This window comes from Acinonyx jubatus, chromosome D1, assembly GCF_027475565.1.
Source record: "Acinonyx jubatus isolate Ajub_Pintada_27869175 chromosome D1, VMU_Ajub_asm_v1.0, whole genome shotgun sequence".
Taxonomy (NCBI): domain Eukaryota; kingdom Metazoa; phylum Chordata; class Mammalia; order Carnivora; family Felidae; genus Acinonyx; species Acinonyx jubatus.
Genome location: NC_069390.1, coordinates 26,936,500 through 26,963,649, shown reverse-complemented (window position 1 = coordinate 26,963,649; position 27,150 = coordinate 26,936,500). Strand labels below are relative to the sequence as shown.

Below are 27,150 nucleotides of genomic sequence, written 5' to 3'. Positions count from 1 at the left end.
AACAAGTTTTCGGAGTTGTTTAATGTTAAACCTTTAACCAAATTGAGGTTGCCATATAATGTGTTTTATGGTCACAGTTTGTATTGGTTGTGTGATTCAGAATAATTTCTTATTTCTAAGACTCAATTATTACAAGTGTATTGCAATGTATTTGATCTAGGTTAGTGTTTCTCAAACTTAAGCACACATTAGAATCAACCAGAGGGCTTGTTAAAACACAGATTGCTGGGTCCCAGCCCCCAGAGTTTCTGATTTAATAGGTCTGGGGTGGTGCCTGAGAATTTACATGTCATTTTTCTTTTTTAAAGATTTAATTTTGGTGGGGGAGTGCCTGGGTGACTCTGTTGGTTAAACATCCGACCTTTGATTTCAGATCAGGTCATGATCTCATGGTTTGTGAGTTCGAATCCCACATCGGGCTCTGCGATGGCAGTGAAGAACCTGCTTGGGATTCTCTCTCTCTGCCTCTCATTCTCTCTCTCAAAAAAAAAAAAAATTAATTTTGTAAAAGTAATTTCTACACCCAGTGTGGGCTCTAAGTCAACAACCCCAAGATCGAAGTCGCATGCTCCACCAACTGAACCAGCCAGGTACCCTGAGAATTCACATTTCTAATAAGTTCCTAGCTGTTGCTGATGTATTGCTGGTTTGGGGACCACACTTTGGAAATCACTGACTTGCAGACTAATACAGGGTCTCTGCTATGTAGAGTTAATTATGTGTAATAGTGAACAGAGGTGCCTTTAGTTCAAATTTCATGGTGATGAAAGTCTTTATACACCCAAGCAACCAGGAGATCCTGTATTATATGGACAAAGGAAAAAAAAACACCTAGTGCCTTTTAATGTAGAACACTTTTTTCATTGTCTTTGCAGTCTTATTAGTAAGTTTTGAGTTTCCTCAAATGAGAGCTGTTTATTAGGCACTTTGATCAGACTCAGCATCTTGCTTTTTTAAAGGTCGGGTAAGGACAAGGGGACGGGATATTTATAACAGTAATATAGCAAGTGTTAATGGCTATATAGAGGAACAAATGTAAAGCTGTAATGAAACTTTTGTTTTATTATGGTTAGAAAAATGTTCATGAAAGACCTGTAGTTTCCATTCATTTGATTAACATTTTTTTTTATTGGACACTATAGCTGTATTAATTCATCTTACCAGATATAAGGAAGTGTGGTCTGCTTTTGAAAATCTTCTGTTAAAGACCCTTGAGATTTTTAAGTTATGTCATGATTTTTGAACATATTTCTTCTGTCACAGTGAACTGTCATTTCTTGTGGTGTTAGTGGCAGTCCTTCCTTTCAAAATTAGGGCTCTTGGGGTGCCTGGGTGGCGTCGTCGGTTAAATGTCCAACTTGGCTCAGGTCATGATCTTGTAGTCTGTAGGTATGAGCCCTGCATTGGGCTCTGTGCTGACAGCTCAGAGCCTGGAGCCTGCTTCAGATTCTTTGTCTCCCTCTGTCCCTCCCCCGCTTGCGCACACTCTCTCTCAAAAATAACATTAAAATTTTTTTTTTTAAAATTATGGCTCTTAAATTGTTATGAATTGATAAATTTGAAACCTATTATAGCAATATAAAAATCAAAAGAAACAGATGTACGAGTTCTAATGAAATAGATCTTTGTTTTGGCTGCACAGCGTCCTTTTGCCTATTTTTTGGTGACGGTATTTCATGAAGATGTGTACTGTGAAACGGAGTTTTGCATAGCAGCTGCTTTCCCTTTCTTTTGATTTCTCTTTTACCCTTGTTCCAGTTACTCCTGTGTGATAAATTACTCCAAAACTTCATTTTATTATGCACACATTCTGCCTGTTAGGGATTCAGATAGGACACACAGTGGGGTTGGTGTCTCTGCGCTAATGATTCCTGGGGCCTCAGCTGGGAAGACTAATAATGCTTGTTTGCTTCATGTCTGGTGCTTGGGCTATGATTCTAACACTAGGATTGCTGACCCGAATTCTTAAATAAGACCTCTTCATGGCTTGGCCTCCTCATAGGATGGCAGCCTCAGGGTTGTTGGACATCTTTTATTTATTTTTATTTTTTTAAATGTTTTATTTATTTTTTGAGAGAGAGAGAGGCAGAGCATGAGCAGGGGAGGGGCAGAGAGAGAGGGAGACACAGAATCCGAAGCAGGCTCCAGGCTCTGAGCTGTCAGCACAGAGCCCGATGCGGGGCTTGAACCCACAAACCGTGAGAAGGGTTATTGGACTTCTTAAATGATAGCTTGGGACTCCAAATGTTTTTAGTGACTAGCAAATAGGACAGAGATACATTGCTTTTATGACACAGCCTTGGAAGTTGTACAGGATCACTTCCACTGTACTCTGTTGGTTGAACCCCTCTTAGTACAATGGCAGGGGAATTGGACTAGTTCTTAATGGTGCAGTGAACAGTATGTAGAGCTACAGATGTGGCCATTTTTGGAAAATGCAATCTGCCGTAGAGTTTGGGTTGGATAAATACTAAATTTGATATTGTGTAGAAAATTGGAGCTTTGCTTTTCTCTAAAGGTTATTTATTTTGAGAGAGAGAACGTGGGGGAGGGGTAGAGAGAGGGAGAGAATTCCAAGCAGGCTCCTCACTGTCAGCTTGGAGTCCAGTGTGTGGCTCAAACTCATGAACCATGAGATCATGACCTGAGCCAAAACCAAGAGCTGGACGCTTAACCAGCTGAGCCACGCAGGTGCCCTTGGAGCTTTTCTCCTTTAGGGTAGCTTGCCCAACTATAGGATAGTATATAGATTCATATTCAAAGATTATTATAGGTTAAAGTCTTGGCAGTACCCTAAAATCTGCCAATCTTAATAACTTTTTTATAGCATGAAATTATAATTTTTTTATTTTACAAACTGTTCATTGCAGAATATCTAAGTGTACAAAACAAAGCAAAAGGAAAAAAGTTCCACCTATAGTTCTACCACTCAGGTACATTCTTAACATTAAAAAAGCTTTTCATATATATTTTTACATATAAACCATCATGATTTAGGAATTCGATTTGACATCCATTTTGATTGGCATGTATGGTTTTAAATTTGTAAGACATTAAATGATAGAGCTAAACTAGGTATGTAAAACTCTACCCTGTAAGGGATATATACTGCACTCAACTCTGTATTAATTTTAGATTTAGCAACAGTTTCTTTGAAAAATGTATGAAAAAGGAAGATAATAAATGCTAGGTATGAGCTAATAGTTTTTCTTTTGCCTAGCAGTGAATTCAGAATTTTTACTGTACTAGCACTACATTTCAGGCCCTCTTTCCATTTGCATATCTTCTGTTATCTGTATATTTCTAAACAGAGGAATCCTGACTATAATAAAGTGGTATTATACCCTAAGTCATCATTAAAAGCAAATCTTGTTTGTTTTTTTCTTTAAAATAGCGTACCCTTTTAAAAAATGAATGAGTTGTCTTTATTCATCCTCAGAGAGTGTTCTGAGACAGTTGAGCTTATCTTTTTTACTTGGAATTAGGCCTGTCAGATCAGTGTAGAAAAAACTTGCATTTTTCAACTGGTAGACTTGAATTTTATACCTCTTCAGCCGGAGGTTATTGTGTGAAATAGTCTACCTAAGCATAAAATTGGGTACTTGGATCAGCCTTTAATGTTTTAATGTTTATTTTGGTTTTATTTGCCTCTAGGATCACTAAGGAATTGTTAGGCTTTTAATTTAGGGTGGAATGGTTATGCAACTTGACTAATGGTTCTGGTGCAAAGAAAATGGATGATTTGACCTAAAACAACTTTTTAGTATTGTTTTTAAACTTGTTTCTTGACCCTGAATGCATTTTATCAGATTTTGTGTTTCGTGGCTAATTTTATTATTACTAAGGGTGAGGAACAATATATGTTTATAATTTATTGTGATTATATTAATTTAAAAATTTGTCCCCTTTAATTTAGGTTTCTACTTATTCCTGCTCCTCTGACTTTTAAAACAATAACTTGACTACTATCAAGAATTGTCAAGAATTTTTGACTATTGTATTACCTGAGTAATACTTTTCTTTGGGGTCTTATCTAATAGTAGCCTGGGAAACTGCCAACATTTTCATTTTAGTTGGGGGGAAAAAGATGACTTAAACCAGAGGTTAATTTTCTGTCCCACTGTCATATTTAATTCCATTTGTGAGAAAAGAAAGCAAAGCTGTTGAGTAATGCACTACCCATAGGTGATGTGATAGCTTGGAGTATCATGTTGTTCAAGAGAAATGGATGAGGCCTATCAAAGACAGTATGCACATGGGTTTTTTTCAGGGAAAATACACTCTTTTTATACCACTTAGTCACACGAAGTGAGGAAGTGAGGTGAGGCAGGGGGTGAGGAAGGGACAAGAATTTAACATTATAAAATGTCTGATATGCTTCTGTGTAAGTAGGATCATAACCAAATTGTGGCCTTCACCCATGTTGGTAGGAACCATTTGTGCAGGCCATCTGATGCATATCTCTTTTGAGAAACCTAAATAAGCAGTGTTGTATCATGTCATTGGCTTATACTGTGGAATTTGGTTATTATTCAGCAGGGGCTGGAGTGTCTGCATTCATATTTTAGCGCACTATTTATTAAACTAAGTTATTTTATGTACAACTTAAACTGAAGTTAACTAAAAATTATCTTTAGGGCAAGATTTGAGACAGACTTAGAGGATTATATGGGTTTGTTATTTCAGCATGGTTAGGCTGGTATATACTTTAAAATGTGGGTCATAATTCTTTTTTTCTTTTTACATAGGGCAAGCTTGATGATTACCAGGAACGAATGAACAAAGGGGAAAGGCTTAATCAAGATCAGCTGGTAAAGATGCTACATTTTATTGAAGATTTTCTGCTCACTATTTTTAATAAGAAAATTAATTTTGTGGTTCTTTATGTTTCTAGTAAAGTTGGGCTCTGTCTTTGTTATTTTAGGATGCCGTATCTAAGTACCAGGAAGTCACAAATAACTTGGAGTTTGCAAAAGAATTACAGAGGAGTTTCATGGCATTAAGTCAAGATGTAAGTAGAAGACTATGTATATATGTTTATGAAATATTAAAAATAAGGAAGGCAAAAAATTTTATTTCTTTACGATTGATAAGCTCTTTGTAAGATGAGAGGATTGGATCCAATTATATCTAAGATGCTTTCCAGTTCTGTAAAGTTTAAAGTAACACCTGAAAGATGCCTTTTTAAAATTTTTAAAAATAATTTATTGTCAAGTTAGCTAACATTCAGTGTATATACAGTGTAGTCTTGGCTTCAAGAGTAGATTCCCATGATTCATATGTACAACTAGTGCTCATCCCATCAAGTGCCCTCCTCAGTGGCCAACTCCCCACCCCCATCAACCCTCAGTTTCTTCTCTGTATTTAAGAGCCTCTTATGGTTTGCCTCTCTGTAACTTATTTTTCCTTCTCTTCCCCTATGGTCTATTAGTTTCTCAAATTCCACGTATGAATGAAAACATCTGTCTTTCTCTGACTGACTTTTTTTTTTTAAACATTAAAAAAATTTTTTTAATGTTTGTTTATTTTTGAGAGAGAGAGTGTGAGTGGGGGAGGAGCAGAGAGAGGGAGACACAGAATCCAAAGCAGGCTGCAGGCCCAGGCTCTGAGCTGTCAGCATAGAGCCCAATGCGGGTTGGAACTCACAAACCGTGAGATCATGACCTGAGCCGAAGTCCGACACTTAACTGACTGAGCCACCCAGGAGTCCCAGACTGACTTATATCACTTAGCATTATACCCTCCAGTTCCATCTACGTTAATTGCAAATGGCAAGATTTTATTCCTTTTCATCACTGATCCGTTCATCTTTACATCTTTATCTGTTCATCAGTTGATGGACATCTGGGCTCTGAAAGATGCCTTTTAAAAGGACTGAGTCTCAGATATGACAAATATATATATAGGAGATACCCTGAAGATCTCTAAAAAATTAGCTTGTATATACGTGTATATATAAATATAGTAGGCATTTATTTTCTGTATATTCCTTTATACCTAATGACCATCTTATAATTATGTTAACTATCAGAAAATAGGTCTTTTTTTTTTTGTTAATCACTGTCTCCATTAGGGATCTTAAGGAATGTGGCAGAGTGGGATACATTGCTCTTGTATCAACTCGTGATCCAACAAAGTAAAGTGGTTTTGTGTTTTTCCCATACATCTTTTGATGTGATAGAAACCTTTGGGAACAGGACAAAAATGAAATACAGGCAAAGTCAAATAATTTGAAAGTTGAGATCAGAAAATTAATCTTCTGAATTAGTATTAGCTTATTTGGAGAAAGGCTAAAAGCACTGAAATACAAAACTGCCTCTGATTTGGTAAAATGAATAAACAAAACAATTTATTATGTGATGAGAGACATTGCAGTACAGAGATGAAAAGTTCTGATTCTGGAACCATACTGTCTGGTTTGAACCCTGATTCTGCCACTTAATAGTTGTAGGACTTTGAGTTACTTAACTTGTCTATCCCTATATCACTCAGGGTTTTCCAGACAAACAGAACCAGTAGTATCAAAAGAGAAGGGGGGGGAGGAGTGGGGCCGTCACACTGCTTCAGTTTTCTAATCTGTAAAATGGTGATAATAATGGTACCTCCCTCATCTCAGGGTTGTGAGCAATATTTGATGCATAATTAATATATTTCATGCACTTATTATTAAATTTGATTAAAGTTGTAAAATATTGATGGTATCCCTCAAAATGGAATAAATGAAACTTAATTTACACCCAAGTTGGGAATTGATCCACTTCGGTCAGATGAATCCTGGCCAATTAATTTTCTGATTAAAAAAAAATTTATGGGTCATAGAAGTAGGATTGCTATACAATTTAATAATAGAATCAGTCTATTTCTAAAACTACTAACACTGTGTAAGTGAAAATACTTGTAGTCTCCTTTGCTTTTATGTTAACACTGGTATTTTCAGGAACTTTTTATTGGGTCTTTAACTTCATTGGCAGTCTTTTTATTGAACTCTGATCCTTTATCGCGCTTTCCCACAATTGTTAAACACCTTTTTTGTTTTGTATTCAAGAATTCTTTAATCAAGCTCCAGCCTACCTTTTCTAGATTTCATATTTTCCTTACTTGAACTGCTCATTTTATTCGGAGTGGCATTCTTTATCTTACTTCTTTGGTTTTATTGACTTATTTCATATTCCTGCCTCTATTCCTATATTTCCTGCCTTTGGCTAGTGGCTGCTTCTCTGTCCTAAAATTGTACCCCTCACCCCCAGTAAGATTATGTTCCTTTCTCCTTGAAAGCTTTCTAGAGTGCCCTAGCTTGGATTTCATATCTCTGTTCATATGTACTGTTCACTTGCCACTTAACTGCTAAATGTCATTTAATCTGCTGCCCTCTCTGCTGCCATCATAGATTTGTCTTATTGTAGACTTTATTGTTCTCCTATGTCTCTCTTCCCCCATTACTCCCTTTATTATACTTTTCTTTTTTTTTCTTTTTAATTTTTTTAAATGTTTATTTATTTTAGAGAGAGAGTGGGAGTGGGAGAGGGGCAGAGAGAGAGGGAGACACAGAATCTGAAGCAGGCTCCAGGCTCTGAGCTGTCAGCACAGAGCCCGATGCAGGGCTTGTACCCACAAACTCTGAGATCGTGACCTGAGCCGAAATCGGACGCCTAACCCACTGAGCCACCCAAGCGCCCCTTTATTATACATTTTGTATGTCTTTATTTTGGTTTTCTCTGTCTCAATTTATCCCAGTGAGGCTTGAGAAAGGGGAAGAAGGTGGGAAGGAAGACACTTTCATGGCTCTTGAAAAGATTGACCTTTCTTTAAAATTCTGACCATTCTTTGAGCCCAGTCTGACACTGGACATGAGAAGAGAGAGACGTACTTGAGTCTGGTTGATGTTCTCCCTTCAACCTTCACAGGAAAGTAAAAGACGAGTACTAGGAAAAGAGTAGTGGGAAAAATGCATGTGTACTAAGCATTTATTTGTCTTCTGCCACCTTCTTTTTCTCTGCCAGCATCCCCTTATTCATAAAAACAAGTTAGTTTTAGTCACTATTTTCAAAATGTTGGGATAATATAATACTAGCAGTGGGTTGTGAGGAAGCAGTGGTGGGTTTTAGCATCTCTTTTTAAGTTGATAGTAGGTACTTAAAATGAAAATTTTGGACCAGTTTTCCATAGAGGAGATGGATATAGGTAAGATTTTTTTTTATTTTGCTGTACTCGGGTTTCTTTTTTAATTGGCTCGGGTTCTTAATTAGAAATTTTAATTCTTATACTTTTTATTATGAAAAATTTCAAAACTAAAGAAAGGAATATAATGAATACCTCTGTACCCATACCCAGCTTCTACAGTTTTTATCTCATGGACAGTCCTGTTTGATATAGTCCTTTGTTCCCTGTCAGCTAGATTATTTTGAAGCAAATCCCAAATACATTGTTTTATTGGCAACATTTAGTGTTACAATAATACCTTATAGGGAAAGAAAGATGTGTTCTGAATTTCTAACATCTGCTTAAAACAGATGATGTTATTAGATATTAAACTCTATTTGTACGTTAGGAATCAGCATTTTGTGTATCAGGATCACATAACTCATCGAGTAAAATATGTCTTACATTGGAAATGAAATTGGTTGAACTAAATTGGGAGTTTTGTGAAATTCATTTTAATGTCTATGCTTAATATTTTTATGCAGATTCAGAAAACAATAAAGAAGACTGCACGTCGGGAGCAGCTTATGAGAGAAGAAGCAGAACAAAAACGTTTAAAAACTGTACTTGAGCTCCAGTATGTTTTGGACAAATTGGGGGATGATGAGGTGCGAACTGATCTGAAGCAAGGATTGAATGGAGTGCCAATATTGTCTGAAGAGGAATTGTCATTGTTGGATGAATTCTACAAATTAGCAGACCCTGAACGGGACATGAGCTTGAGGTATAGTGGTATTTGGTAGTAGAAACTTCTAAATGTTGGCTTGACAACTAAAAGGTGATTAATTAGCTTTTTAATTATTATTATAAGGTTGAATGAGCAGTATGAACATGCCTCCATTCACCTATGGGACTTGCTGGAAGGAAAGGAAAAATCTGTATGTGGAACAACCTGTGAGTATTACAATTGTTGTAACTAAGAATATAATTTTGTAACTAAGAATCTTTAAAAGTTAGTTTTCTTTTTGACAGTAATGTTAATTGGAGAAATTTTTAGAATTGTGTAAGTAACATTCATCTACTGTTTACTTTTTGGTTTATTTCCTTTTTTTCCTTTCTGCTGTGTGTGTGTGTGTGTGTGTAAGTAAAAAAAAACCCATCATGAATCAATAAATCTGTAGAGATGGGAATCCCCTGACTTATCACGATTTTGTTTGTAACTTACTCTCTGCTTGAGGTGGACAGATTAATACTGAATAAGCTTTCCAGAGTTCTTGGTATTAGATAGGGACTGGTTTTTCCTTATGGCTGAAATTGTGTGAAAAAATACTTATTATACCTCATACATTTTACTCATGGTCATTGCCTTCATCTTTTCTTAGTTTTTCATAGACTTCTGGTAATTTGAGGACATTAATTCTTTTGTGCTTTTTAAAAACCTTAACCTCAAATATGCAATGTTTATTGACTTTAAAGAAAACAAAGGACATTTAAGCTTCACTTCATTGGTAAATTAGGAATTTTAGGTTTATTCTCTTAGTAAATAATAGGTTCTTATCTTTGCTATTTATAAAGGTGGTTTAGGGAAGTAGATTTTTGAACATCTTAAGGTAAAAGTGCTTATACCTTATTTTTAGCTGTTTGGTGAAAAATTAAATCGGATTAAAAGCTTTAATTGGCAAAACTGTATGATGTAATTTGGATTGTATTTGCTTTAAGGAAATGGGTAAATCAAATACGAAGAAACAACTCTCTTATATCTTTTCATTTAAGAAATAATTTTCTTGAGGCACCTGGGTGGCTCAGTTGTTTAAATGTCTGACTCTTGATTTTGGCTCAGGTCATGGTCTCACAGTTCGTGAGATTGAGTCCTGTGTAGGGCTCTGTGCTGTGCAGAGCCTGCTTGGGATTCTCTTTCTCGCTCGCTCTCTGCCACTTCCCCCACTGTGCTTCTTTCTCCCCAAAAATAAATAAATAAACTTTTTTTTTTTTTTTTTTTTTTTTTTAAGAATTTTTCAGGGCTCTGGGGTGGCTCAGTCAGTTGGGTATCTGATTTTGGCTTAGGTCATGATCTCATAGTTCGTGGGTTTGAACCCCATGTTGGGCTCTCTGCTGTCCGAGCAGAGCCCCCTTGGGATCCTCTGTCTTGCTCTCTCTGCCCCTCCCACACATGTATGCGTGTGTTCTGTCTCTCAAAAATAAACATTAAAAAAAAAAAATTAAAAATAAACTAAAAAAATTTTCTTTGTTGTGTTGTTTAGTGTATTTCTTTGTAAAGAAATCTTTGTGTCTTCTTAATTTTAGTTTTGCCACAAATATGTACAGAAGTTTTATTAGGAAGAAATTTACATACGTGTATAAACTTGTTAGCTTAAAAAAGTGGTTTTAGTTCAAGCCTGATCAATTTTTCATGAACGTTATTGATGAGTAACAAGGGTTAAAGTATAAGTTTATATCTTGTTATGGTGTTTTTTGCCTAGTCTTGTTTACTTACCTTAGGAATGTAACATCTTTATAACTAATGAAAAGTTACTAATGTATTCAAGTTAGTATTTTTATGTGCATTCAGTTTTCAGATTTTTTTTAATGCTTATATATTTATTTTGAGAGACAGAGAGGCAGAGAGAGAGAGGGAGAGAATCTCAAGCAGGCTCTGTGCTGTGAGCTCAGAGCTTGACGCCGGGGCTCGAACTCACAAACCATGAGATCATGACCTGAGCCTAAATCAGGAGTTGGTTGCTTAACCAAAAAACCAAGTTTTTTATTTTTTAAAAATTTTTTAGCGTTTTTATTTTATTTTTGAGACAGAGAGAGACAGAGCATGAACGGGGGAGGGTCAGAGAGAGAGGGAGACACAGAATCTGAAACAGGCTCCAGGCTCTGAGCTGTCAGCCCAGAGCCCGACGCGGGGCTTGAACTCATGGACCGTGAGATCATGACCTGAGCCGAAGTCGGATGCTTAACCAACTGAGCCACCCAGGCGCCCCTGCATAAGTTTTTTAAAATGAATAGTTTTGAGTCATGAGCCTCTGAAGTGGGGAAGAAAAAGTTGTTGGTAGTTTTATTGTTAATAGAGGTAATTTTATGATATTTTAATATAGTCCTGGGAAGTTTTATTTTTCTGTATAGTGACTGATTAGGGAATAGATACATTCTATGTACATAGGTATATTCTATGTTTTCAAGGCCAGGAAATTGAGATTCTTCTTTGTTGTAGTTTTTGAGTGAGAGGGGGAGAGAATCTTAAGCAGGCTATTCATGCTCAGCGAGGAGTCCAAGGGCCAGGCTCAATCTCCTGACCTGAGCCAAAATCAAGAGTCTGACGCTTAACTGACTGAGCCACCCAGGCAACCTGAGATGAATTCTTGACACACACCTTCACCTGCTGCTCTGCCCTCTCATATCTTAGTGTGTACCAAATTGTGACAATTTTTTGCCTTTCAAATATCTTCTGAATCTGTCTCTCCTACGTTTCTCCCTTAGTGCATTCTCTTAACTGAATCCACCCTCCCCATCCCTCTTTAAAATTTTTTAATGGCTGTCTTTTAAATTAAATTTTATATACATTTGTCTTTAATTTAAAGACCTTGCATGTTCTGGCTCTTAATCAGTTTCTCCAGACTAGTCTGTATGCTTTTTCTTCCTCCCTATCCCTCCTCAGCTACAGTGCATGCTTTCATTTTCTTGTATTTGGTACCCCTTTTCTATATCCTTATCCTTTATACGGGGCTTTGTAAATGGTGTTGCTTCTGCCTTGAAACACTTCTTTCTACTACTCATCTTCTAGATCTCTGCCCTTGCAGCACTCACACACCAGGAAAGCTTCCTGTGCCTCTCTCTGATTAGGTTCAATCCATTGTACCTCTTTGTAGTACATTTCACAGATGTGATTTCACTGCTTTTATATCTGATAACTTTTCTCTATTGGACTGTAAACTTAGGGAAACTTAGGGAGGGCAGATACTGTATCTTACATATTTTGTAGCCCCATTGCCTAGCACATTGCCTAACATATAGGTAGGTGCTAAATAAATAATGAATAAATGATAACTGTCAGCTTTTTTTTTCTTGCAGTTACATAAAATATATAAAGTTTAGTACTAATAGATTCTTCTTGTTCTCTGTCATTCCATAATTTCTGTCCTTAATGGACTTCAATGTTTTTTATATGTATGTTTCAGTAACAGTTGATAAAGTTTTTTTCTTACCACAGCATTTTGTAGCATATTGAATCTTACTCAGTTCAGGCATGCCCGATAGTCTAACATTATAATTCATGTTCTGTTTTTAGATAAAGCTCTAAAGGAAATTGTTGAGCGTGTTTTCCAGTCAAACTACTTTGACAGCACTCACAACCACCAGAATGGGCTATGTGAGGAAGAAGAGGCAGCCTCAGCACCTGCAGCTGAAGATCAGGTAGCTGAAGCTGGTGAGTACTTAGGTGGATATGAGCTGTAGTGTAGGAATCTTGGTTTTACTCTCCTTTGCCACAAGTTCAAGCTCTGCATTTATTTAGTTATGTATGCACACTGAGAGTTTTAAAGGAGCTTTAAGCACAACAAAACATTAAAACAATGCATATTAAGAATAATTCCCAGCGGTCTTGAAGATCAATCATTTACTTACTGGTCTTGATCACTATTACAAACTGATAACTTTTTTTGTTGCAATATTGCTGGCCTGGAGTACAGATGAGGGGAAATGTTTTAGGACTTTTTAAGTACATTTTGGCTGACAAACCTAGATTTATTGTTGTTTACCATGCCAGTATATGAAGTGAATAGTATGAAGGGTGTGTGTGTGTATGTTAAATGATGGGGAGATTATAACTCTAATCCTGAACCATAAATTTCTCAGTGGCAAGGGATCTTTTCAAATTAACTTTAGTACAACACTATATGTAGGTAAGCACTTACCAGGAATACTTTTATAACTTAAGTTGATGAATAAAATTCTCAGTACCATTGGAAACATTGTCAGAGTATGAATTTTGAAATGGTTGAAAAGAATCAGACTGCCTGGATTGTAATCTTGGCTTTGACGCTCATTAGCTATGTAACTTTGGGCAAGTGACTGAATTTCTCTGTCTCTTTATCTCTGTTGAGAAAGCAGTACATGAAAGTATATATATGGTGCCTCTCACATAGTTAAGCACTTTACACAAGTGTTAGCTATTAGGTTGAAACTAGAAGGGAAGATTGCACATTGGTGGAATTTATGGTTGCAGATGGACATAGTAAGCCTCCTCTCCATCCCCCCAACCACTTTATCAAGTAGGTTAAAATAGTAAGATTTTAATCTGTATGTTGCTGTATGATAGTACTCTAAGAATAGAGAGGTTTTAACTTAGGTCTTTATTGGCATTATACCTAGTCCAGAATAACTACTCTTGAGCCTAATTTATTCTGTAATAAATGGTAAAGAAAACTCTTTCTAAATATTGTAAGAATGATAAAATACAGAAACTTAATGCTAACTATTGTAACTTTGTAAATAAATTCCGGCTGTTTGATGGTAAACTGTTAACTTATTTGGAGTTGAAATGAATTGCTAATAAAAAAAAATACTTTCTTAACACTCATTTATGTCAATTTTTAACTACTTAGAACCTGAGCCAGCAGAAGAATACACGGAACAAAGTGAAGTTGAATCAACAGAGGTATGATTTTTATTTAATGCTAGCTTTCCTTTTCTGCCTTTCAAACAATTCTCAAACATTTATTTTGCTTTGCAGTATGTAAATAGACAATTTATGGCAGAAACACAGTTCAGCAGTGGTGAAAAGGAGCAGGTAGATGAGTGGACAGTTGAAACAGTTGAGGTAAGAGTTCTCTCAGTTGCAAAGTTGATGTCTTTTGTTTTAATTAGTCATTTTTGTCTCTCCTAAGAACAGATTTAGTTTTTTGCATTATTAGTACATTTATTGTCATATTAAAGTTAATACACATAACAGGATCATTATGTTTTAAAAAGTAATTTGTTTATCCCTGTGTATGTTTAATAGAATCTCTGCTGATCTAGCTACAGAAAAATTTATATAAAGTTATCTGTGGAAGTGGGAAAAAAAAGTTATCTAAGGTTATTAAAGTACATGATTTTCTATTGTCGATACCAGGCTGTTTAAAAATCTGGGCTCCCACATAGATAACCTCCAGAAAAGGCCCACCTTCCAAGGGATATATTGGAGTTTCCTCTTAGACTCCTCTTTCTCCCTAATGTGCTAGACTTCTGGTGTTTCCTAATTCTGTCCCTTAATTGACATTACCTTTTTTCAGGTCCTCGTGTCTAGTTCAGAGGCTCTCTTCATATTTTTCTTTTCTAACTGCCACAGGCCATCCTATTCACTTTTACAGGTCAATTATTAGAAAAGTTAGTTTTGATTAAGTTACTTTCACTTGAAACTCTTTGATGGTGCCGTGTTGCCTATAAGATAAAATCAAATGCCTTACCAAATTAGTCCCAACCATCCTTTCCATCCTCTTTTAGGTGACTTCTTTTATGTATTCATATATCTAAAGTGCAGAAAAAATAATATGTCTTCTATCATTCTCCAAAGTTGCAATTGTAGTAGTACTTTTAGCTCTTATTGATGTGCCAAAACATACTACTGATAACCTGCCCCTGACCCCAGAAAGTTACCTAGTTTAGATGAAAACACTGTTCCATGAAACCCTACCAAGACAGTCTGTATTTGCTGAATTATGCAAGGCAGTTCAGAAATACTAGAGGAGGTTTAGAAGAAAATAAGATGTAAAAGATCTATGTAATGGTGGTGTGCGAAGCTACTGGCCCTTGACTAAAAGTAGATTTGGTGTGTATTTTCAGGGAAGTCAGATAATAGGTATATATTAGCATGGATATGCAGGTAGAAATGAATTAGCATATTTGTTTTGTTGAACATTAGGAATGGAAAGTATGGGTTGGCATAGTAGGAAAAGACTGGGAAGTAACAGTGCTTTGTAGTTAAGTACTTTTTTGCATTTTATTGAGGGAGAAAAGTATATTATCACACTTAGCACCGTGCCAGTATGGTTTGTTTTTAAGTACTTGGCAGGTAGCGTCTTTTTAAAGCCTATCCATATGGGATTCTAAGGAATTTTTTGACCAGCCTGATGTAGATGACAGATCAGTTGGTCTTTGTGATCAGTTTAGGTAATGATGATTATCTCACTATTGCTTATAAAAGAAAATAAGGTTATGACTTACTGAGGCTTACCAGGTATGAGTTGCCCAGGTTTAAAAGCCAGACAGAATGTAAATTTTGACTGATGTAATAAAAATTAGATTTCCTAGAAGAGCAGGGAATTAGTAACAATAATAATCAGAAATTATTAGAGCTAGGAAAAAGGTAGATATAGTGAGTTTTGGCTTTTGTAGCAATTTAGATAAGGTGATAGGGCTTGATTCTATGGTATTGGCAGAGAGGATGAAATGGTGGGAACTCAAAATTTGATGATAAATAGTAACTTTTCTTGAGTGCTGTTTATCAGGTACTGAGGTGGATATGTATTTGATGAATATAAATTTACTTACTATAGAAGGCAGAGCAGTTTAAGCACAATATGTTTTTTTGGAAGTAAGCATGGGTATTCCTTCCTTTGAAAGCGGTTTATAAAGTAAATCTGAAAAGCTACGTGGCAATCATGTGGAGTAGAGAACACTGTAGAAGTAATAGCACTGAATGTTAAATTTGGGATAATTGTCAGTTGGAGTAGCTATATTAAAGCTGACTATCTTGTTTATAATGTAGTTCCATATATAGTTCAGGGACCTGTTGTGATGGTCATGAATGGAGCTCTTTCATTCTACCAGTCTGCATCTCCCCCCACTTCTTCCACTTTAGGTGGTAAATTCACTCCAGCAGCAACCTCAAGCTGCATCTCCTTCAGTACCAGAGCCCCACTCTCTGACTCCAGTGGCTCAGGCAGATCCCCTTGTGAGAAGACAGCGAGTCCAGGATCTTATGGCGCAAATGCAGGGGCCCTATAATTTCATACAGGTAGGTGCAGTTCAGTCAGACACTAACTAACTGAAGGTTTAAGTGTTTACATTATTTAATTCCATTATATCCTAACTTGCAGGATTCAATGCTGGATTTTGAAAACCAGACACTTGATCCTGCCATTGTATCTGCACAGCCTATGAATCCAACACAAAACATGGATATGCCCCAGCTGGTTTGCCCTCCAGGTTAGTAATTGTACATTTTTGTGTGAGAAATATAGGGCCAGTGCTTTCAGGTTTTGTAAAAAATGTGAAAATGAATTTTTCCTTTTTAACGTTTGCTTAACTTATGGATTTTGTGTCTTTTAATTTGATAAGAAATGTTCTTTATTCCTATAATATGAATAATTGTGGTTCCGTTTTTTTTAAACTTTTTATTGTCATATAGACTTAAGTACGTGCAAATGTAGAGTTTGAAGAGTTTTCACAAACTGAACACACCAGCACCTAGAACCGGAACATTACCTGTACTCCAGAAGCCTATTTGTGTGTACTTCCAGTCACTAGTTATCCTCTCTTCCAGCCCTGTGGGAACCATTTCCTGTAATTCAGATAAATGAAATTTTGCTTTGCTTTTTAAGTTTCAGAATTCATTTTAGCATAAAAATAATAGGGGTGTCCTTCTCTGAAGGATGCTTGCAGCTTTTTGGGATAATTTCTGAACATTTTATTACTTAAATAAAAATGAGATGCAACGGTCTTAGTGGGAAAGAAGAGGATGCTTAAGAGGAAAGGAGAAGATGAGTCAAAAGACAGTTGAAGTTTCAAACTCTTAATAGTCTTACACCATTTTTAGAAGTAGTAGCACCAAATAGAGTTGTTGGTGTCTTCTTTGGGTTAAGTGGACTGTCTTTCTCAAGGACCATTAGTAATTTTGAGTCTTGGTTTTTTTTCCCAGAACATGGCATTAAGGGCACAAAAGTTGGAACTGTATAAAATATTTAATGTCTTCAGTTTCATAAAACGAGTTGCTGAGTAAAAGCATGTTTAATGACACAGTTAGTTTGGTAGGGTAGTTAGGATTTCTTTAAAGTAAAGGGTACTCCTATCTCTGTAACATCTCTACCAAGAGTTAGAAAACAGATTAGGGTTATGCCTTCTAGAAATAAAAGCAATTGTGAGAGTATACTAATAATGACTACCAGGGAACCAAAATGCTCACTTGAAAGCTAAAATCCTGCCTAATTCTTTTCATGATCACCAAAAAGTGTTTTTTAGGATTTGGCTATAGAAATTTTCTCTGAAGAAATTTGATTTTGGATAACAGTGTTGCTTTTGGTCAATTTTGCAGTTCATTCTGAATCTAGACTTGCTCAGCCTAATCAAGTTCCTGTACAACCAGAAGCTACACAGGTAGGAATGATAGAAATATTGTTGCATGTTTGTTTTTAATCTGTTCTTGGGTCTCTTTCATTAATTAGCGTAATGAAAGTCAGGTATGAATTTTATCATTGTACAAGTCTGGTGAGGGTAGCTGTCTACTTTTATTTCCATGTTTATGTTTACTTTGGTATTAATAATTTAAAAATAATTTTTTTGGTTAAATCTTATGTTTATGATAGTAAGGAATATGCTTTTTTATTTTAAACAGTAAAATTTGAGAAGACACATTTTAAATTTCATAATTCTAAAATTTAGTGTAAATGTTGCCATTCAGAAGCATTTGTGGGGGACTTCATAACTGGATTGGGTTTATTTAATGTTCATCTTTAATATTATATGTATTTTTTGCAGTTGTTAGATTTTATAGTCTGGTATATCTGTTTACTTCTTAGCCCTGTCTGTATTAGAGTTGGTTTATAACAGAAAGCAGCTTTGATTGCTTTATTTCTGTGTAGGTTCCTTTGGTTTCATCCACAAGTGAGGGGTATACAGCATCTCAACCCTTGTACCAGCCTTCTCATGCTACAGAGCAACGACCACAAAAAGAACCAATTGACCAGATTCAGGCAAGTTTCTGTTACTAGGTAACATAAACTTGATAGGCACTTATTATGAATTGGGCAGAGGTAAATTATTAATGTTGTGACTCTTTTTGGACCTAATGCATGCGATACGTTATTTTGCTCTGATGCAATACAAGTATTTTGCTGTTATGAAATAGTTGAATTTTTTTTTTAAGTTTATTTATTTTGAGAGAGAGAGAAAGAGAACATGAACGGGGGAGGGGAAGAGAGAGAGGGAGTGAGAATCCCAGGCATGCTCCATGCTGTCAGTGCAGACCCCAGTGTGGGGCTCGACTCAGGAACTGTGAGATCATTACTTGAGCTGAAATCAAGAGTTGGATGCTTAACCGAATGAGCCACCCAGGCGCCCCAGTTGAATTTCTTAACATACTAAGACTTGGATAGTAGACTTGGCTAAATTTAGTTTATCACTAAAGTGCATCTGTTTACTTTGTGTTTAGGCAACAATCTCTTTAAATACAGACCAGACTACAGCATCGTCATCCCTTCCGGCTGCTTCTCAGCCTCAGGTGTTCCAGGCTGGGACAAGCAAACCGTTACATAGCAGTGGAATCAATGTAAACGCAGCTCCATTCCAATCCATGCAAACGGTAAGTAAATTAAACTAACATTAAATGGCTAGTGTGTACTATCATCATGCCAAAGTCCAACAGAAAAGTCTTCATTTAACTTTGTGCTTGAGTGTGCATCTACCCAACTATAGAGTATATTTAATTGATAAACTCTGATTTTTCCTGCTCCCAGAGATAAATTTGAGTCTTAGGAGTTATGTGCTCTCATATCTTACTGTTTTGTAGTTTCATCCTTTAGATTTGGTTAACAAAAGTAAACATGCAGAAAAGTAGACTACTGTATCTGTGTATGTAAGTCATTACCGAGATTTAACAACTGTCTACATTTTCCCATACTTGCTAAATCTTTTATTTTACTGAAGTTTTTCATAATAAATTTCACCTGTTATACTTCATCCTGGTTTTTCAGTAAGCATCCCTAAATTGCAGAATTTCTAGGAAAGGATGAGAATATTGTAATTGATGGGATACAGTTAAATCAGTGCTCATGGGAAAGTTTATAGGATTAAATACTTAAAATACTAACTTTTGGTTAAAATGTCAATAAGAAGAAAATTTAAATGAATAAAATATTCATAGAATTAATTTCTGTAAGTGACATTGTATCAGTGGTTTGCATCTCTTAAAAAAGATTTCTTATTTATAGTAACATTTCCAAGACTGCTGATTTTTGTATTTTTAAATTTTGAAACCCAGTTATGCTCTCCTTGAAGTGCTATATGGTGTGTGTGTGTATATATATGTATAAATATAAATAAATATGTATATGGGGGGAATATACGTGTGTGTTTGAGACTTCTGTAATGTATTTACATTTTTCAGTAAAACCAACATTGAGGTCTGTCATCTTAAAAGTAGGGAAATTGTTAGCAATAAGGGGATGAAGTAATCATTTACTTTATTTACTTACAGGTGTTCAATATGAATGCCCCAGTTCCTCCTGTTAATGAACCAGAAACTTTGAAACAGCAAAATCAGTACCAGGCCAGTTACAACCAGAGCTTTTCTAGTCAGCCTCACCAAGTAGAACAAACAGACCTGCAGCAAGAACAGCTTCAAACAGGTAGGAAAACCAGTGCCCCTTCCTTGGCTGCTTGCTTTCCAACACCATTACTGACAGTGTTAGGAGGGTTTACACTTTAAAGTGGCAGTGTCCACAAGTTTTTGTTCTAGTAGTAGACTTTATGGAATTTTTGTTGCAGATCCTGAATTAAATCAAGTCCATATTTATCGTATGTGAATTATGTGCACTTTTTGGGAGGCCTTATACCCATTTTCCTTTGGTCAGTAAGCTTTCATAGTATCTCTGTTTCATTCTGTGATTTTAGTGGAACTTGTTAGATTATGATCTACTTTACTTTTAATTGCTAATTAATTAAAGCCGGCTAGCATGATACCTGGTAGGTAGTTAAGTCAGTTATACAAAGTTAAGCAGTAAGGAGTTGTCAGTGTGCTAATTATAATCAGTAAAACATGCAGAAATCTCTTGGTGGCTGCATTTGGTAGAACTAGGTTGAAATAAAATCCTTTTTGGCAAGTAGGGTCATACGTAAGTTGGCTAGTTACCATACCTGTCATAACAATGTAGATAGAGATATCTTAGATTTCTTAACTTTGTAAGGCATTAGAAATACCTGCTTAGGTCTTTGGTTATTTAGATCCTCGGTTGTTTAATTGGAATATCCCACAACAAACTAGCAAACCTTGCTAAAATCATAGGAGTTAATAGTTTAATTTTATCAGACTGATTGAAATAACTATGAAATATTCTAATCGTCTAATTTCTTGATAGACTTTGATGAACATTATGGATTTTTTCAGTACTAAATTCTTACATATCCCTGTAGTATTTAGCACTCACTAATTAGTAGGAAGTTTGAATCAGCTGTAATCTGATGGCTATTTATCCATTAGGCTATCTATGTTCAGCTTCTGAATGATAAAGCTGGGCTTTGTGCTCAGGCTCCTTTAATTATTGCCATGTACTCATAAGCATGTCAGCACAATGGGCCCCCAGTACACCTGCTCTACAGCAAATTGTAGTATCTAGTTAGGAACAACATGAGAAAAGGATACAGCAAGAATCTGGCTATTTATGGACTTAAGAGTTTATGCTGTACAAACACTTCAATAGAAATTCTGGGGTTTTTGTTGTTTTTTAAGTAATTCTGGTATTTTAAAATAAAGACCACACTTTAATTGTATGAGTTTTATTTATTGCTATGAGTTTCCTTGCAGTGAAATTTGGCCAAGACTAATAAAATTCTTATTGATAAAAAGTGAGGTGAAAATTCACTTCTTTTGCCACTCTCTACATGCATATGAATGACTCTCTTTAGATAGAAAATGTCACCTGTAATCATGATATTTACCTGTAATTTTAAATTTAGGGAACGTAGGGAAAGGCAGTCTGTGTAGAAAGACCACAGTGAAAGTGTAATTAGTCCATTGATTGCACAGTTCAAAAAGGAGCCATAACATCCCTTCCATTAGGCACACTTTAGCTTTTTCGTTGCAAAATAGTATTTTAAGAACCGATAAATGTATTTGGGGTTCCTGAGGCCACAAAATATATCTGGTCAAGTTTTTCAAGAGGTACACCACCTTTTCTCTCGGTCTAAACACGGGGGATTTGGGCTGGCTGTTTTTTGTTATTGGGGCGTGGGCCTTCCTCTAGTCTATACCTTCCTCACCTCCCAAAGGTAGTGCTAGTATCCTGTCTTTTCTCCCCTGTGCATTGCGAACATTGGTTAATACCCGAAAGGTACCTCTGGGCTTAATTTTTAACGATTTCTAGATTCTAGACTTCCCATTGTGGAAGGAGGGGGGTGTGCAAGGTAGTGTGAACCTTCTAGAATCTTTTCTTTACCTCATTAAGTTGAGTGCCAGTGTACTATTTAACTGTCTTCTTAATTGGTTGTACGTTAAAAGTACTTGAAATGGAATCAGGCATTAAAGGAGGTGTAAGTTGAAGACTTCTGCTAATTTACCTTCATAATTGACTGAGTATTCTACCATATGGTTGTTTAGCTATAGGAGAGCATGGTTTTGTAGGTTTCATTAACGTGTCAAGGGAAATTTAAAAGAATAAGAAAGCTTCTACCACTAAGGAGTTTTATAGTGGAAAAATAATTAAATGATACACAGTGGTAATTGTACTGTTTTAGTATGTAAGATCTTTTGAATTATTGTGGGTCTCTTGTGCTAATAGGCAGATGCCTCTCAGAAGATGTTTAATAATATAGGTTTTCATTCCATTTGGAAGGGATAGAGTTTTGTGCTCTCACACATTGTGTGCTTCCAAAAGTTTGGAACTGTTGTTGGAGAATTGCTTAATATATGGGCAGGAGAAAAATAGGGACTTATGTGTAGGTTTCTTTATTGGAAATATTAAAATTTATTTAAAGATGATTTGAGGAGAAGGTATAAGACACTTCTTAACCCAGAAAACGTGAAAGAACAAATTGTAATGAGCTGTGTGTGTGTGTGTATAAATTTTTTCTTTTTATCATAGTGGTTGGCACTTACCATGGTTCCCAGGACCAGCCCCATCAAGTGACTGGTAACCACCAGCAGCCTCCCCAGCAGAACACTGGATTTCCACGTAGCAGTCAGCCCTATTACAATAGTCGTGGTGTGTCTCGTGGTGGCTCCCGTGGTGCTAGAGGCTTAATGAATGGATACAGGGGCCCTGCCAATGGATTCAGAGGTAAAGAAAAAAAAAAGTAGCAAGTTCTTTTTCCTTTTTGATTTGTAAAATGGAAATATGTCATGAGGTTTTTGGGAAAGATATGTATGTATCTCTGTGTTAATCTCTCATGTATAGCTTAAACATTTTAAACATTTTTAGTATATTATAGGTTATTTAAATTGATAAAATTGGTAATGGGTTTTTTTGTATGTGTCAAATCCATGTTTTCCATGTCTCTGAGGGGATAATTGCTTTCCATTATCAGAGTTTATGGGGATTTTTTTTGTATGTGGGGTGTGTATGTGTGCATGGATGGGTGAAAATGTCCTCTTTTAAGGAAATTAATACTCAGAAATTTAGGAACAGATTGGATCAGGATAGGGAATTAGAAATTAATTTGAATTACTGGCATGGCTTATAATTTTTCAGTTCTTCCCTTGGTCAGTAGTAAGAAAGTAAAAATTTCTCACTTAGATAAGAAAATTATTTTCTTGTCCTAAATTTTAGGAGGATATGATGGTTACCGCCCTTCATTCTCTAACACTCCAAACAGTGGTTACACACAGTCTCAGTTCAGTGCTCCCCGGGACTACTCTGGCTATCAACGGGTAGGTAGAAGTTGCTTTAAAATATAAACCTGACCTAAATAAGCCAATGAAACAGACTGATGGGGTTGTTTGGACTTGGGTAACTAAGTAATTTGAGGCTAATTTTGCACATTTTTACAAGATACTTTATTATGGAGAATGGTGACTTTTGCTTTCCCTAGCACTCTAGTATAGGTACTCATTTTTTAGAGTCTGTTAAAAAGAGAATGATTTCATTCCCTATTGGTGGGAATGCAGATTGGTGCAGCCACTATGGAAAACAGTATGGAGGCTTCTTAAAAAATTAAAAACCATATTACCATATGATCTAATAATTCCACTGGGTATTTAGCCCAAGAAAATGAAAACCCTAACTCGAAAAGATACACGCACCCCTCTGTTTATTGCAGCATTATTTCTAATAACTAAGATGTGGAAGCAACCCAAGTGTCCCATCAATAGATGGGTAAAGAAGATGTATATATACACAATGGAATATCACTCAGCTACAAAAAAGAATGAAATCTTGCTATTTGCAACAACATGGATGGACCTAGAGGGTATAATGCTAAATGAAAAAAGTCAGAGAAAGACAAATGCCATACGATTTCACTCATGTGGAATTTAAGAAACAAAAAGACAAAAGACGAGACTCTCTATAAATAGAGAACAAATTTGGTAGTTGCTGGAGGGGATGTAGATAGGGGGGATGGGTGAAACAGATAAAAGAGATTAAGAGTACACTTACCTTGAGCACTGAGAAATGTATACAATTGTTGAATCATTATATTGTACACCTAAAACTAATGTAATACTGTATGTTAATTACACTTAAAATAAATTTGTGTCGGAGAAAAAAAAGAATGATTTTTAAGAGCAGAGATATTTCATTGAATGTTCTTGAGAGTAACAGAAGTAAATTACGGAATAACTTTTGGCTATTATATATTGAAATGTCTAAAAAGAATAAGGACAAATTTTGTGTTCTGTGTGAGACACTAAGAATAGATAGATGAGAAAGCATTAAAAAAAAAAGTACGTTTTCTTCAGTACTAACTAGCTTGTCTTTTAGGATGGATATCAGCAGAATTTCAAGCGAGGCTCTGGGCAGAGTGGACCACGGGGAGCCCCACGAGGTAATATTTTGTGGTGGTGATCCTAGCTCCTAAGTGGAGCTTCTGTTCTGGCCTTGGAAGAGCTGTTCCATAGTCTGCATGTAGGTTACATGTTAGGAATACATTTATCATTACCAGACTTGTTGCTAGGGATTAAATGAAATGCTCTGTTTCTAAAACTTACCTTGAACCCAAATTTAATTTTTTGAATGACTTTCCCTGTTACTATATAAATTGTCTTGAAAACTAGAACATTTCTCCTCCTTAGAAAAAGTGTTTTTCCAACTGCAAATTATTTTTCAGGTCCTAAAACCTGCTAAATGTTTTTAGGAAGTACTTACTGAAACATTTTTGTAAGACATTTTTGGAATGAGATTGAACATTTATATAAATTTATTATTCCTCTTTCATTTTTGAACATGCATATTATATTTTAGAGTCAGAAACACTTTAATGGCCAGATAAGCCATAGTTACATTTAGAGAACCATTTAGAAATGATAGAACTAATTGAAATTTCAATGCCTTTGGATCACTAATAGCGATATAAATGTCAAATTATTTCTGACTTTTAAGTAAAACATACAAAATCCTAACTAACTTACTGAACTATATTTAAAAATTGTAGGTTTAAAGAGTTTCTGATTTTGTCTATTACCATAGGAAAACTGCTTCCTCATTTGGGCAGAAAGTCAACCTGTGTAACAATTAGAGGTAGCATTTCATATGATCTGAAGTTCTAAATGGTTCTCTGATTTAAGGGAAGTTAAACTGAATAGGTTTCCTCTAGGTTTGGGCCATCACATGTATAAAATGTATATTAAGGAGGAATTACAAAGTACTTTGATTTCAATGCTAGTAGAAACTGGCCAGCAAAAAGGTGCATTTTTAAATTAATGGATCACTTGGGAATTATTGACTTGAAGTATCAAAGGATATTTGCATGTGAATGTGGGTTATGTTCTTTCTCACCTTGTAGCATATTCTATGAAAGTTGAGTTGACTGGTAGCTAAAAATCTGTTTTAACAGCATGTAAAAAGTTATTTTATCTGTTACAAGTCATTATACAATTTTGAATGTTATGTAGTTTCTTTTTAACAGTTTAGGTAACAAGGTCTGTTTTTCATTCTGGTGCTTTTATTAATTTTGATAGTATGATGTTACTTACTACTGAAATGTAAGCTAGAGTGTACACTAGAATGTAAGCTCCATGAGAGCAGGTACCTTGTCTGTCTTCACTGCTGTATCTATTTCCAACGCCTGATGACAGTGCCTGGCACACAGTAGGCACTCAATAAATACTTGTTGAATGAATGAATGAATGAGTACTGGTGGAATACTCCATTAGCTCTACTCTTCTTTTAGCTAGAGAACATGAGCAAATTTGCGCATGACAACTTCCAGGACAGGTGAACACTGAAGAATTGACCTCTTAAACCTAATAATGTGGTGACAAGCTGCCCACATGCTTCTTGACTTCAGATGAAAAATCTGCTTGAAGGCAAAACAAATAATATTTGAAAGAAAAACCAAATGCCATTTTTGTCTTCTAGGTCGTGGAGGGCCCCCAAGACCCAACAGAGGGATGCCGCAAATGAACACTCAGCAAGTGAATTAATCTGATTCACAGGATTATGTTTAAACGCCAAAAACACACTGGCCAGTGTACCATAATATGTTACCAGAAGAGTTATTATCTATTTGTTCTCCCTTTCAGGAAACTTATTGTAAAGGGACTGTTTTCATCCCATAAAGACAGGACTATAATTGTCAGCTTTATATTACCTGGATATGGAAGGAAACTATTTTTATTCTGCATGTTCTGTCCTAAGCGTCATCTTGAGCCTTGCACATGATACTCAGATTCCTCACCCTTGCTTAGGAGTAAAACATAATACACTTTACGGGGTGATATCTCCATAGTTATTTGAAGTGGCTTGGAAAGAGCAAGATTGACTTTTGACATTGGATCAAATCTACAAGTCAGCCCTAGAGTTATTCAATGGTAATTGACAAAACTAAAATATTTCCCTTGAAGAAGGAAGGAGTGGAGTGTGGTTTGGCAGAACAACTGCATTTCACAGCTTTTCCAGTTAAATTGGAGCACTGAACGTTAAGATGCATACCAAATTATGCATGGGCCCTTAATATAAGGCTGGCTACCAGCTTTGACACAGCACTCTTCATCCTTGGCCAAACGACTGGTTACAAACACATGTAAATTGCTTTTTAACAGCTGATACTGTATAAGACAAAGCCAAAATGCAAAATTAGGCTTTGATTGGCACTTTTTGAAAAATATGCAACAAATATGGGATGTAATCTGGATGGCCGCTTCTGTACTAAATGTGAAGTATTTAGATACCTTTTTGAACACTTAACATTTTCTTCGACAATGACTTTTATAAGGATTGGTACTATATATCATTCCTTATAACATACATTGTCTGTCACTAATCCTCGGATCTTGCTGTATTGTCACCTAAATTGGTACAGGTACTGATGAAAATACCTAATGGATAATCATAACACTCTTGGTCACATGTTTTTCCTGCAGCCTGAAGGTTTTTAAAAGAAAAAGATATGAAATGCCTGCTGCTACGACCCTTTTAAATTGCTATCTTTTGAAAAGCACCAGTATGTGTTTTAGATTGATTTCCCTATTTTAGGGAGATGACAGACAGTAGTTTCAGTTCTGATGGTATAAGCAAAACAAATAAAACATGTTTATAAAAGTTGTATCTTGAAACACTGGTGTTCAACAGCTAGCAGCTTATGTGGTTCACCCCATGCATTGTTAGTGTTTCAAATTTTATGGTTATCTCCAGCAGCTATTTCTGTAGTACTTGCATTTATCTTTTGTCTAACCCTAATTGAATTCTGTCTTTTTCTCATGGAGGCATTTATATTCAAAGTGGCGATTCCTTCACTTAGATGCATAGGGAGAGTCACAAGTTTGATGGAGATGACAGTTTAGTAATTTATGTACTGTTGGAATTTGTGCTAGCAGTTTGAGCACTAGTTTTGTGTGCCTATGAACTTAATGCTGCTTGTCATATCCCACTTTGACTTCAT

The 27,150-nt window shown here is 35.8% G+C and overlaps 1 protein-coding gene across 1 annotated transcript in view; it reads left to right on the top strand.

The window, feature by feature from the left end:
• The window catches only part of CAPRIN1 (cell cycle associated protein 1), a 36,169-nt gene extending 10,310 nt beyond the window's left edge, over nt 1–25,859 (top strand). Inside the window, exons 3-19 of the mRNA XM_027072915.2 lie at nt 4,749–4,811; nt 4,925–5,011; nt 8,685–8,923; nt 9,011–9,093; nt 12,431–12,568; nt 13,746–13,798; nt 13,874–13,960; nt 15,983–16,138; nt 16,221–16,329; nt 17,435–17,496; nt 17,982–18,092; nt 18,551–18,700; nt 19,595–19,745; nt 22,197–22,391; nt 22,881–22,981; nt 24,033–24,096; nt 25,629–25,859. Coding sequence (XP_026928716.1) covers nt 4,749–4,811; nt 4,925–5,011; nt 8,685–8,923; nt 9,011–9,093; nt 12,431–12,568; nt 13,746–13,798; nt 13,874–13,960; nt 15,983–16,138; nt 16,221–16,329; nt 17,435–17,496; nt 17,982–18,092; nt 18,551–18,700; nt 19,595–19,745; nt 22,197–22,391; nt 22,881–22,981; nt 24,033–24,096; nt 25,629–25,693 — 1,914 coding nt within the window. The 3' untranslated portion in view covers nt 25,694–25,859. The remainder of the gene's footprint in view (nt 1–4,748; nt 4,812–4,924; nt 5,012–8,684; nt 8,924–9,010; nt 9,094–12,430; nt 12,569–13,745; nt 13,799–13,873; nt 13,961–15,982; nt 16,139–16,220; nt 16,330–17,434; nt 17,497–17,981; nt 18,093–18,550; nt 18,701–19,594; nt 19,746–22,196; nt 22,392–22,880; nt 22,982–24,032; nt 24,097–25,628) is intronic.
• The last annotated feature ends 1,291 nt before the right edge of the window (nt 25,860–27,150 follow it).